At 46.7% G+C, this 12,777-nt stretch overlaps 1 protein-coding gene across 3 annotated transcripts in view; it reads left to right on the top strand.

Moving 5' to 3' along the window:
* LOC106611956 (slit homolog 3 protein) overlaps positions 1–12,777 on the top strand; it is a 458,837-nt gene that overhangs the window by 376,803 nt on the left and 69,257 nt on the right. For all 3 annotated transcript variants that reach the window (XM_045724040.1, XM_045724037.1, XM_045724038.1), the window contains 3 exons: positions 3,055–3,129; positions 3,912–4,055; positions 8,841–8,984. In XM_045724040.1, coding sequence (XP_045579996.1) covers positions 3,055–3,129; positions 3,912–4,055; positions 8,841–8,984 — 363 coding nt within the window. The remainder of the gene's footprint in view (positions 1–3,054; positions 3,130–3,911; positions 4,056–8,840; positions 8,985–12,777) is intronic.

The following is a 12,777-nucleotide window of genomic DNA, read 5'->3' on the forward strand; positions in this document are numbered from 1 at the left end:
TTCAATTCAATTTAAATGTAAGGGCTTTATTGGCATGGGAAACATGTGTTAACATTGCCAAAGCAAGTGAAGTAGATAATAAACAAAAGTGAAATAATGAATTAATATTATTCAGTTCCTTTGGCTTTGATGCCTCATTATTGATCTGTTCAAGTAGACTGTGATTTTGCTGTGATCTGATAGGGATGTCAGTGGGCTGACTATGAACGCTCTGAGAGACTCTGGGTTGAGGTCAGTGATAAAGTAGTCTACAGTACTACTGTCAAGAGATGAGCTATAGGTGTACCTACCATAGGAGTCCCCTCGAAGCCTACCATTGACTATGTACATACCCAGCGTGGTTATGTTGTCATAGTTGTGTCTATGGGGGGGGGTTGCATATGGGGGAGGGAATGCTGTCACCTCCAGCTAGGTGTTTGTCCCCCTGTGTGCTGAGGGTGTCAGGTTCTTGTCCAGTTCTGGTATTTAGGTCGCCACAGACTAGTGCATGTCCCTGGGCCTGGAAATGGTTGATCTCCCCCTCCAGGATGGAGAAGCTGTCTTCATTAAAGTATGGGGATTCTAGTGGGGGGATATAGGTAGCACACATGAGGACATTTTTCTCTGTTGAGATAATTTCCTTAATAATTTCTAGCCAGATGTAAAATGTTCCTGTTTTGACTAATTTAATAAAGTGGGTTAGGTCTGCTCTATACCATATTAGCATACCCCCTGAGTCTCTTCCCTGTTTCACACCTGGTAGTTTGGTGGATGGGACTACCAGCTCTCTGTAACCTAGAGGGCAACCGGTGGGTCCATCTCCTCTATACCATGTTTCTTGTAAGATGACAATGTCTGTATTTCCAATTTCTTTGATAAAGTCTGGGTTCTTACTCTTTAGGCCTAAGGTAGATGACCTCAGACCTTGAATATTCCCGGATGAGATAGTAAGAACTTTGTGTTCCATAGTGTCTAGTGTTGTTTTTGTATGGCCCCCTCTATCCCCTCTCTCTATCCCCCAGCCCCTCTCTCTACCCACTCTCTCTATCCCCCTCTCTATCCCCCTCTCATTCTATCCCCCTCTCTCTATCCCCCTCTCTCTCTATCCCCTTCTCTCTATCCCCCTCTCTCAATCCCCCTCTCTCTATCCCCCTTTCTCTATCCCCTTCTCTCTATCTCCCTCTCTCAATCCCCCTCTCTCTATCCCCCTCTCTCTATCCCCCTCTCTCTATCCCCCTCTCATTCTATCCCCCTCTCTTCTATCCCCCTCTCATTCTATCCCCCTCTCTCTCTATCCCCTTCTCTCTATCCCCTCTCTCTATCCCCCTCTCTCTATCCCCCTCTCTCAATCCCCCCTCTCTCAATCCCCTCTCTCTATCCCCCTCTCATTCTATCCCCCTCTCTCTCTATCCCCCTCTCTCTATCCCCTTCTCTCTATCCCCCTCTCTCTATCCCCCTCTCTCTATCCCCCTCTCTCTATCCCCCTCTCTCTCTATCCCCCTCTCTCTATCCCCTTCTCTCTATCCCCTCTCTCAATCCCCCTCTCTCTATCCCCCTCTCTCTATCCCCCCTCTCTCTATCCCCCTCGCTCTATCCCCTCTCTCTATCCCCCTCTCTCTATCCCCTCTCTCTCTCTATCCCCTTTCTCTATCCCCCTCTCTCTCTATCCCCCTCTCTCTATCCCCCTCTCTCTATCCCCCTCTCTCTATCCCCCTCTCTCTATCCCCTCTCTCTATCCCCTCACTCTCTATCCCCCTCTCTCTATCCCCTCTCTCTATCCCCCTCTCTCTATCCCCCTCTCTCTATCCCCTTGCTCTATCCCCTCTCTCTATCCCCCTTTCTCTATCCCCTCTCTCTATCCCCCTCTCTCTATCCCCCTCACTCTATCCCCTCTCTCTATCCCCCTCTCTCTATCCCCCTCTCTCTATCCCCCTCTCTCTATCCCCCTCGCTCTATCCCCTCTCTCTATCCCCTTTCTCTATCCCCTCTCTCTATCCCCCCTCTCTCTATCCCCCTCACTCTATCCCCCTCTCTCTATCCCCCTCTCTCTATCCCCTCTCTCTATCCCCCTTTCTCTATCCCCCTCTCTCTATCCCCCTCTCTCTATCCCCTCTCTCTATCCCCCTCGCTCTATCCCCTCTCTCTATCCCCCTTTCTCTATCCCCCTCTCTCTATCCCCCTCTCTCTATCCCCCTCACTCTATCCCCCTCACTCTATCCCCCTCTCTCTATCCCCTCTCTCTATGCCCCAACCCCATCAGTACTAGTTCACCCTCACCACATTGCACAGTGAGTGATGGCTAGCTAATAGCACCAGGCAATCCCAGGCTATTAGGCCCTGGCTCCACTCTGGCCAAGTCCCAGTGCAGAGCATGGGAAACTAAATGTTGCCCTTCTCCACTGGCTAGAGGACATACACCACATCAGGATGTTTTCCCCCTCTCTCTCCTCTCTATTGTCTCTCTCTCCCCCCCTCTCTCCTCTCTCCTCTCTCTCTCTCTCCCTCCCTTTATCTCTCTCTCTCTTTCTCCTCTCTCTGTCTCCTCTTTCCTCTTTCCTCTCTCTCTTCCTCCCTTTATCTCTCTCTCTTTCTCCTCTCTCTGTCTCCTCTCTCCTCTTGCTTCTCTGTCTCTCCCTCCCTTTATCTCTCTCTCTCTTTCTCCCCTCTATCTCCTCTCCCTTTATCTCTCTCTCTTTCTCCCCTCTCTCTCCTCTCTCTTTCTCCCTCCCTTTATCTTTATCTCTCTCTCCTCTCATCTCTCTCTCTCTTTCCTTCCCAAGGAAACTCTTTTACGTCTGCTAACTCCCCAAGGCATGGCCCGTCTTTCCAGTCGGGGGAAATTAGCAAAGGTTGATCATACAAACTCGTCCCTTTAGCTGTGAGCGATTTGAATATTGATGACTCTTTAGTTTTCTTTCTCCCTCCTTTGTCTAAGTGATTTTTTTATGTCTCTTGTCTGGCTTTAGCAACTGCTCTCTGACTCACTCAGTCACTGTGGGGCTATTAACCTTCGTTTTAACATTCTGTCTCTCTCTCTCCCCCCTCTCTCTGGCTCTCTCTCTCTTTCCACATCAGGCGCCTGAATGACAATGAAATGTCCATCCTGGAGGCTGTGGGGACCTTTAAGAAGCTCCCCAACCTGAGGAAGATGTATGGCTGTTTTCATTCCTCCATTGCCCTTTAAAACATACATACACACAGGCTGAGTTGTTGTGGTGTGTTGCAGTCTGGGCATGTCTTGTCTGAGAGGTTTATGTCAACAGCAACTTTTTATGCAATGAGCGGTTTTAAGAACCTAGGTCGGGGAGGAGAGGAGAAGAGGGGGAGGAGAGGAGACTGGGGAGGAGAGAGGGAGGCAGGGGAATATTCTATCCAAATGGGAGAGGACAAGGTGATTTATAGTCAGGCAATATAAAGGGCCCACTCCAGGAAGATGAAAAAGCCAAGTCTGCTGCTGCTGTACACAACACGATGAGGAGTGATTTATCTAACATGAAAATGCATACCATCTAGCATCATCAGAGAAATTATAAATTGAGCAACATCTTAACTTCTCCCCTCCTCCTCATGGCGCCATGGAAAACTGGTGTAGACATTGTTTGCTTCCCATCACACTTAGGAATGCTTTGGATATTGCCTGTTGTTTGTAACCAATCATACTTTGGATTGTTTGGCCTAAGACTATGACACAGCGAGTAAAACCAGTTGAAATAATGTCGTTTCCACCTGTTCCGCCCTTTGGGGAAGGATGAGGACGCAGACGAGACAAACGTTAACCCAATTAGGCTTGATGATTGATTTTCCCCATTACTGGAGTGGGAGGCTAAATGAGAAGTTTATGTGTTTGGGTGGTTATAATGATGTTTAGGTAAAAAGATCTTAACACAGTGTGATATTTACCATGTTCATCTCTCTCTCCCCCTCTCTCACAGTAACCTTAGCAACAACAAGCTGCGGGACATACGCGAGGGGGCCTTCGACGGAGCCGTGGGGGTCTTGGAGTTGCTTCTGACGGGCAACAAGCTGCAGGCGCTGCAGGGACGAATGTTCCGAGGGCTGACCGGACTCAAGACACTGTGAGTGGAGCCGAGCGGCCATCTTAGAATATAAAGGCTTAGACCCAATGCCCAAGGGTTCAAGGTTTATTTAATAATATCCACATGGCTGTCATAATCTAGGTTTCCATCTAATTGGTGACAGATTGGCATGCGAATATTCTAAAATCTGCTTAAATAAAATACCTGCGGTGTGTTTCCACCAAACTGACTTGTTAAGGATAAAAATCACTATGTGATGACATACTTTTAGTTTTCATGTACAGAATAAAACTCTAAAATTCACTATCTTTCCATCTCATTTTCAACTCTACCAATAGTTTTGTCACAGACACTGTTGCGTTAAATAGACAATGTGCCTCCTCTGGTCTTGGCACGTGGGCTCCAAACAAAAGCTTGCCGATAAAGTGCGGGTAGGCTAGTCTACATGATGAGATTATGGATAAGAGCGAGAATATGTTTATCGATCATCATGTCATCAGAATAAGACCATCAATATTTATTGTAAAGGAGAAAAACATGTCCTTATCAATCTACACACAATACCCCATAATAACAAAGTGAAAACAGGTTTTGGGATTTTTTAGGAAATATATTGAAAATAAAAAACAGAAATTACTTATTTATTTAAGTATTCAGACCCTTTGCTATGAGACTTGAAATTGAGCTCAGGTGCATCCTGTTTCCATTGATCATCCTTGAGATGTTTCTACAACTTGATTGGAGTCCACTTGTGGTAAATTCAATTGATTGGACATGATTTGTAAAGACACACACCTGTCTATATAAGGTCCCACAGTTGACAGTGCATGTCAGAGCAAAAACCAAGCCATGCAGTCGAAGGAATTGTCCGTAGAGCTGCGAGACAGGATCGTGATGAGGCACATCTGTGGAAGGGTACCAAAAAATGTCTGCAGCATTGAAAGTCCCCAAAAACACAGTGGCCTCCATCTTTCTTAAATGAAAGAAGTTTGGAATCACCAAGACTCTACCAATAGTTGGCCGCCCAGCCAAACTGAGCAATCGGGAGAGAAGGGCCTTGGTCAGTGAGGTTACCAAGAACCTGATGGTCACTCTGACAGAGCTCTAGAGTTCCTCTGTGGAGATGGGAGAACCTTCCAGAAGGACAACCATCTCTGCAGCACTCCACTAATCTGGCCTTAATGGCAGAGAGGCCAGACGGATGCCAGTCCTCAGTAAAAGGCACATGACGGCCTGGAGTCGATCAAACCAAGATAGAACTCTTTGGCCTGAATGCCAAGCGTCATGTCTGGAGGAAACATGCCACTATCCCTACGGTGAAGTATGGTGGTGGCAGCATTATGCTGTGGAGATGTTGGTTACCTTACAAGCTCATAACCAACAATGCAGTTCAATAAATATATTTACGAAAATATTTACTCAATAAACTAAATAAAAAATAAAAAGTAAGACAATAAAATAATACCGAGTCAATGTGCAGTGGTACAGGTTAATCAAGGTAATTTATACAGGTAGGGGTAAAGTGGCTTTGCTAATAAAAAGACTAACATCTTGGTCATGTACTGTTATAATCTCCACCCGGGACAGCCAGAAGAGGACTGGCCACCCCTCGTAGCCTGGTTCCTCTCTAGGTTTTTTCTGAGATACCGGCCTTTCTAAGGAATTTTTCCTAGCCACCGTGCTTCTGCATCTGCATTGCTTGATGTTTGGGGTTTTAGGCTGGGTTTCTGTACAACACTTTGTGACATTGGCTGATGTAAAAAGGGCTTTATAAATACATTTGATTGATTGACTATGCGTTGATAATAAACAGCGAGTAGCAGCAGTGTAAAAACATGGGGGTGGAATGTTGATTAAGGATTGGTTCCTTTTTTTCCATTTTCACCTAAAATGACATACCCAAATCTAACTGCCTGTAGCAAGGATATGCATATTCTTTTTTTTCTTCTTTTTTTCCCTTTTTTTCTCCCCAATTTTGTGGTATCCAATTGTTAGTAGTTACAGTCTCATCGCTGCAACTCCCGTACGGACGCGGGAGAGGCGAAGGTCGAGAGCCATGCGTCCTCCGAAAACACAACCCGACCAAGCCGCACTGCTTCTTAACACAGCGCGCATCCAACCCGGAAGCCAGCCGCACCAATGTGTCAGAGGAAACACCATACACCTAGCGACCTGGTCAGCGTGCACTGCGCCCGGCCCGCCACAGGAGTCGCTAGTGCGCGATGAGACAAGGATATCCCTGCCAGCCAAACCCCTCCCTAACCCGGACGACGCTGGGCCAAGTGTGTGCCGCCCCATGGGCCTTCCGGTCGCGAACCCAGAATCTCTGGTGGCACAGCTAGCACTGCGATGCAGTGCCTTAGACCACTGCGCCACTCGGGAGGCGGATATGCATATTCTTGATAGCATTTGAAAGGAAACACTTTGAAGTTTGTGTAAATGTGAAATTAATGTAGAAGAATATAACACATTAGATCTGGTAACAGATAATACAAACAAAACAAACATGCATTTTCTAAAAAAAATGTGTTCCATCATCTTTGAAATGCAAGAGAAAGGCCATATTATAATATTTCAGTTTAGGCGCAATTTAGATTTTGGAGTGTGGAGTGTGTGTGCAAAGTTTCAAATTGATCCAGTGAAGCATTGCAATACTGCACAGTATATTGTATCAAGTCTGCCCAAATGTGCCGAATTGGTCAATTCATACATTTTCAAGTACATAACTATAGAGAACATACAAAAATGAAAATGTAAGTTTACACACTACCAGGAATGTCCTACATGATGGATCATTAGCTTATACACTAACTTTCACACATCTAGATGGCAGGGTGGGTGTGGAGCCAGACACAGCAGGGGTTCAAACTGTAGAAACCAGTTCCTACATTTCAATATAAAAATAGATTTTATCAAACAAAATAACACTACATTTTATCTCTGGGACCCTCAGGATGACAAACCAGAGCAAGATTACTGAATGTAAGTACATTATTTACTTTCAAAGGTGAATGTATCAAACCAGTTTCCGGGATAAACGTTTTTTTGTTGTTGTGCACTCTCCTCAAACAACAGCATGGTATTTTTTCACTATAATAGCTACTGTAAACTGGACAGTGCAGTTAGATTAACAAGAATTTAAGCTTTCTGCCTGGAAAGTTTGCTGTTACTTACAACGTCATTCTAGTCACATTAGCGCACGTTAGCATCAACCGTCCCGGTATAGGGACACCGATCCCTTAGAGGTTTTAAGGAACCTTTTGGACCTAGACTTGGTGCCCCGGTACCGCTTGCCGTGCGGTAGCATGGGCGTACTGGGCCGTACACACAACCCTCTGTAGCGCCTTACGGTCAGATGCCGAGCAGTTGCCATACCAGGCAGGATGTTCTCGATGGTGTAGCTGTATAACTTTTTGAGTATCGGGGAACTCATGCCAAATCTAATCAGTCTCCTGAGGGGGAAAATGTGTTGTCGTGCCCTCTTCACAACTGTTTTGGTGTGTTTGGATCATGATAGTTTGTTGGTGATGTGGACACCAAGGAACTTGAAACTCTCAACCTGCTCCTCTACAGCCCCGTCAATGTTAATGGGGGCCTGTTCGGCCCGCCTTTTCCTGTAGCCCACGATCATCTCTCTCTCTCTCTCTCTCTCTCTCTCTCTCTCTCTCTCTCTCTCTCTCTCTCTCTCTCTCTCTCTCAATTAAATGCAGTCACAGCTCATAGCCACCTTATTTTGACACAAAATTGAGAGCAGATTCATTCTTTGTAGCCTAACTGATGTCCAGAAAGGCTTTCTGATGGGGCTGCTTTGGTCCTAATGAAGCGAATTGGGGAGGGGGGCATGCATAGGGGAACATGAATGGAGTCATTGTCCTGCAGTATTGAATTTACAGGCTTTTAAATCCCAGGAGCATGATCTAAATTGAGTTTGCCTGTCTCTGATCCCTGCCTGTTAGAGGCTAATGCAGTATTTGCTGCTTTCACATGTTCATCACAGAGGGGCTCTGGTTGGATGTTCATCACAGAGGGGCTCTGGTTGGATGTTCATCACAGAGGGGCTCTGGTTGGATGTTCATCACAGAGGGGCTCTGGTTGGATGTTCATCACAGAGAGGCTCTGGTTGGATGTTCATCACAGAGGGGCTCTGGTTGGATGTTCATCACAGAGAGGCTCTGGTTGGATGTTCATCACAGAGAGGCTCTGGTTGGATGTTCATCACAGAGGGGCTCTGGTTGGATGTTCATCACAGAGGGGCTCTGGTTGGATGTTCCCACTTTTCCTTTTTTCTCTGTGCTTAAGTTTGGAATCACCCCTCCCCCCTCCATTAACCTAACCCTAACCCTTTAGTTTGGACCCCCACCCCCCACCCCTCTCTCCGTTAACCTAACCCTAACCATTTAGTTTAGAAGCCCCCCCCCCCTTCTGGCCCGCTCCAAAACAAACTCCTCTTTTGGGCCAGAACACTTCTAGTCACAATAACATTGGATTATACAAGGCCCCAACCACACAGCCCTAGAGCAGGGGACATGTTCAACACATGTCTGCACTGCAGTCTAACAGTCTCACAGCCTACCATCACATAACAGAGAAACAGTAGAACTAGGACCTGGAGTTTTTCCTGGTCATGTGGTCAGTACCATAGTGTTCCTATTGGTTTCCCATCTCACCATGATGTGTGTGTGTGTGTGTGTGTGTGTGTGTGTGTGTGTGTGTGTGTGTGTGTGTGTGTGTGTGTGTGTGTGTGTGTGTGTGTGTGTGTGTGTGTGTGTGTGTGTGTGTGTGTGTGTCCGTGTCCGTGTCCGTGCGTGCGTGTCTCCACGACAGGATGCTGAGGAGTAACCAGCTAGACTGTGTGGACAACACCACCTTCACAGGCCTGAGTTCCGTACGCCTGCTGTCTCTCTATGACAACCGGATCTCCACCATCACCCCAGGAGCCTTCACCACACTGCACTCCCTCTCCACCATGTAAGTCTCCCCACTCCCTCTCTTCTTCTCTCTCACACACTCTATTTCTCCCCCTCCCTCCTCTTCTCCTCACCACCCACCACCTGATTGTCTGTGATCACTCCCTCTCCACGGAAGTCTCATCTCCCTCCCTCCCATCCTCCTCCTCATCCCCTCTTCCCCCCACCACCTGACTGTTTGAGAGATGTCTCCTAACCCAGCCCTGGCTCTGGAAAGACAGACAACCTAAAGTGTGTTATCACAGCTCTCCATGGCTACAGAATACCGCTGCAGATGGTCTTGGTAATTACAAGCTTGTCTCTCTTCGCTCGTTATCAAGCTACAAATAGTTTCTATTTACGACCGCCCCCTGGAGCATCGACAAAATATACTTTTATCTTTCCAAAGCTAGCAACATCATTGCAAATGTCCTTATGAAAATGTCTGCTTTCTAAATATTGTCTTGCGGTCCAATGGAACATTGCGGTCCAATGGAACATGATTCGAAATGAAGCAACATTTTAGTTGATACCGATGAAGCAATGTTATGTCTGAGATTAACTTGTCAGATGTGATCAGTATTAAAATGAGAAAACTATTAAGATGTTATGCCTCTTACCCATGACCACCCAGAAGACAACGTATAAATAAACATTTATCTGATGAATAATACGTTAAAGGCTGACATTCCTGGAAGTGCACCACTATCCCCTCATATGTAACCTGTACATGGAATCATGTTTATCTTGGGGCACTAATCTCCTCCCTTCTCCTTCCACTTCTACTGCCTTATGCTCTATGTCTATCAGCTCTTTCCCTCCCTCCCTCCCTCCCTCTCTCCCTCTCTCCCTCCCTGACTCTCGCTACTCTCTAGGAGAGTAAAAGTAGTGCTGTGGTCTGCCAGCTCTCTAATTACCCTGCGGCTGACACTGATGGATCCGCTCCAGCGTGGCCTGCCTAAAAATACCGGCTGGTTTGTGAACCTGCACCGTGTAGAGCGGACCTGGCCAGGCAGCCCAGCACTGGGCCCAGCTGTGATCCCAGTGTACAAGTGTATCAGAGAAACAGTCAGTCACGATGGGCCAGAGCGACTTCTTGCTCTTTCTCTCGCTCTCTCAATTCAATTTCAATTTCAATTTCAATTCAATTTTAGGGGCTTTATTGGCATGGGAAACATATGTTTACATTGCCAAAGCAAGTGAAATGGATAATAAACAAAAGTGAAATAAACAAATTTACAGTAAACCACCTCTACCTTGTAATAACACAACTGATTGGCTCAAACCCATTAAGAAGGAAAGAAATTCAACAAATTAACTTTTAACAAGGCACACCTGTTAATTGAAATTAATTCCAGGTGCTGTGGAGGGGGTGACTAGGGGGTGACTAGTGTTGACTATAACACTGTGATGCTCCAGATACTGTGGAGGGGGTGACTAGTGTTGACTATAACACTGTGATGCTCCAGATACTGTGGAGGGAGTGACTAGTGTTGACTATAACATTGTGATGCTCCAGATACTGTGGAGATACTGTGGAGGGGGTGACTAGTGTTGACTATAACACTGTGATGCTCCAGGTACTGTGGAGGGGGTGACTAGTGTTGACTATAACACTGTGATGCTCCAGATACTGTGGAGGGAGTGACTAGTGTTGACTATAACATTGTGATGCTCCAGATACTGTGGAGATACTGTGGAGGGGTTGACTAGTGTTGACTATAGCACTGTGATGCTCCAGGTACTGTGGAGGGGGTGACTAGTGTTGACTATATCACTGTGATGCTCCAGGTACTGTGGAGGGGGTGACTAGTGTTGACTATAACACAGTGATGCTCCAGGTACTGTGGAGGGGGTGACTAGTGTTGACTATAACACTGTGATGCTCCAGGTACTGTGGAGGTGGTGACTAGTGTTGACTATAACACTGTGATGCTCCTGGAACTGTGGAGGGGGTGACTAGTATTGACTATAACACTGTGATGCTCCAGATACTGTGGAGGGAGTGACTAGTGTTGACTATAACATTGTGATGCTCCAGATACTGTGGAGGGGGTGACTAGTGTTGACTATAGCACTGTGATGCTCCAGGTACTGTGGAGGGGGTGACTAGTGTTGACTATAACACTGTGATGCTCCTGGTACTGTGGAGGGGGTGACTAGTGTTGACTATATCACTGTGATGCTCCTGGTACTGTGGAGGGGGTGACTAGTGTTGACTATGGAACTGTGATGCTCCAGGTACTGTGGAGGGGGTGACTAGTGTTGACTATAACACAGTGATGCTCCAGGTACTGTGGTGGGGGTGACTAGTGTTGACTATATCACTGTGATGCTCCAGGTACTGTGGAGGGGGTGACTAGTGTTGACTATATCACTGTGACGCTCCAGGTACTGTGGAGGGGGTGACTAGTGTTGACTATATCACTGTGATGCTCCAGGTACTGTGGAGGGGGTGACTAGTGTTGACTATATCACTGTGATGCTCCAGGTACTGTGGAGGGGGTGACTAGTGTTGACTATATCACTGTGATGCACCAGGTACTGTGGTGGGGGTGACTAGTGTTGACTATATCACTGTGATGCTCCAGGTACTGTGGAGGGGGTGACTAGTGTTGACTATATCACTGTGACGCTCCAGGTACTGTGGAGGGGGTGACTAGTGTTGACTATAACACTGTGATGCTCCAGGTACTGTGGAGGGGGTGACTAGTGTTGACTATAACACTGTGATGCTCCAGGTACTGTGGAGGGGGTGACTAGTGTTGACTATAGAACTGTGATGCTCCAGGTACTGTGGAGGGGGTGACTAGTGTTGACTATAACACTGTGGTGCTCCAGGTACTGTGGAGGGGGTGACTAGTGTTGACTATAACACTGTGATGCTCCAGGTACTGTGGAGGGGGTGACTAGTGTTGACTATAGAACTGTGATGCTCCAGGTACTGTGGAGGGGGTGACTAGTGTTGACCTTTACACTCTTGAGGATCCTCTTATCCAGGATGGCTCTAGATTGTCCTGGTGGGTGGCCATGGTAGATCCAGCCTTCTCCATGACTTTGTTCATCCGGTCTACGTCCTCCCTAGTGATGTTTCCACCACTTTTCTTGACTTTTCTGGTGCTCTTGATATTTTGTATTATAACAGCATATGCCTGTCTGGAAGTTACAAAGCAAAGAGACTTTAATTTCTCCCTGTTTTCTCTTCTCGTTGTGAATATGACAATAGTTATTCTACCGTTAGATACAGTAGTGCTAATAATTCAAATAAAACACGTTGAAGGGAAGAGATTTAGCGTATGGCGTTAGATCTCTGCCGTGAGGCCGTGTCAGGCGGGTGGATGGTGGTGCATTCTAAGGTCAGCCTCCTATAATGAATCCACGCTGTGGGCTGTGATAGCACAGGAATCGCTCTCCTTTCAGCTCTTCCGTTCTCAAACAAGAAAGGTCTTCCCAGCCTATCCCTGTAAGCTATAGGCTGTGTTAATGCTCCAGTCACAAACACACCATATTAGAGTCCTAGCTACACACAGTCAACTGCTTCTCTCTGCTACCCATCTGGACCCTGAGTCATTCCTGGAGGCACATTCAACTCTACACATAATATCGGGCACTGTGCTTACTGTTGTCTACGGCTGGTTACTGGTGTCTACTGCTGCTTACTGGTGTCTACTGCTGATTACTGGTGTCTACTGCTGCTTACTGGTGTCTACTGCTGATTACTGGTGTCTACTGACGTCTACTGGTGCTTACTGGTGTCTACTGCTGCTTACTGGTGTCTACTGCTGCTTACTGGTGTCTACTGCTGATTACTGGTG

The sequence above is a fragment of the Salmo salar genome, chromosome ssa09, assembly GCF_905237065.1.
Source record: "Salmo salar chromosome ssa09, Ssal_v3.1, whole genome shotgun sequence".
Lineage (NCBI taxonomy): Eukaryota > Metazoa > Chordata > Actinopteri > Salmoniformes > Salmonidae > Salmo > Salmo salar.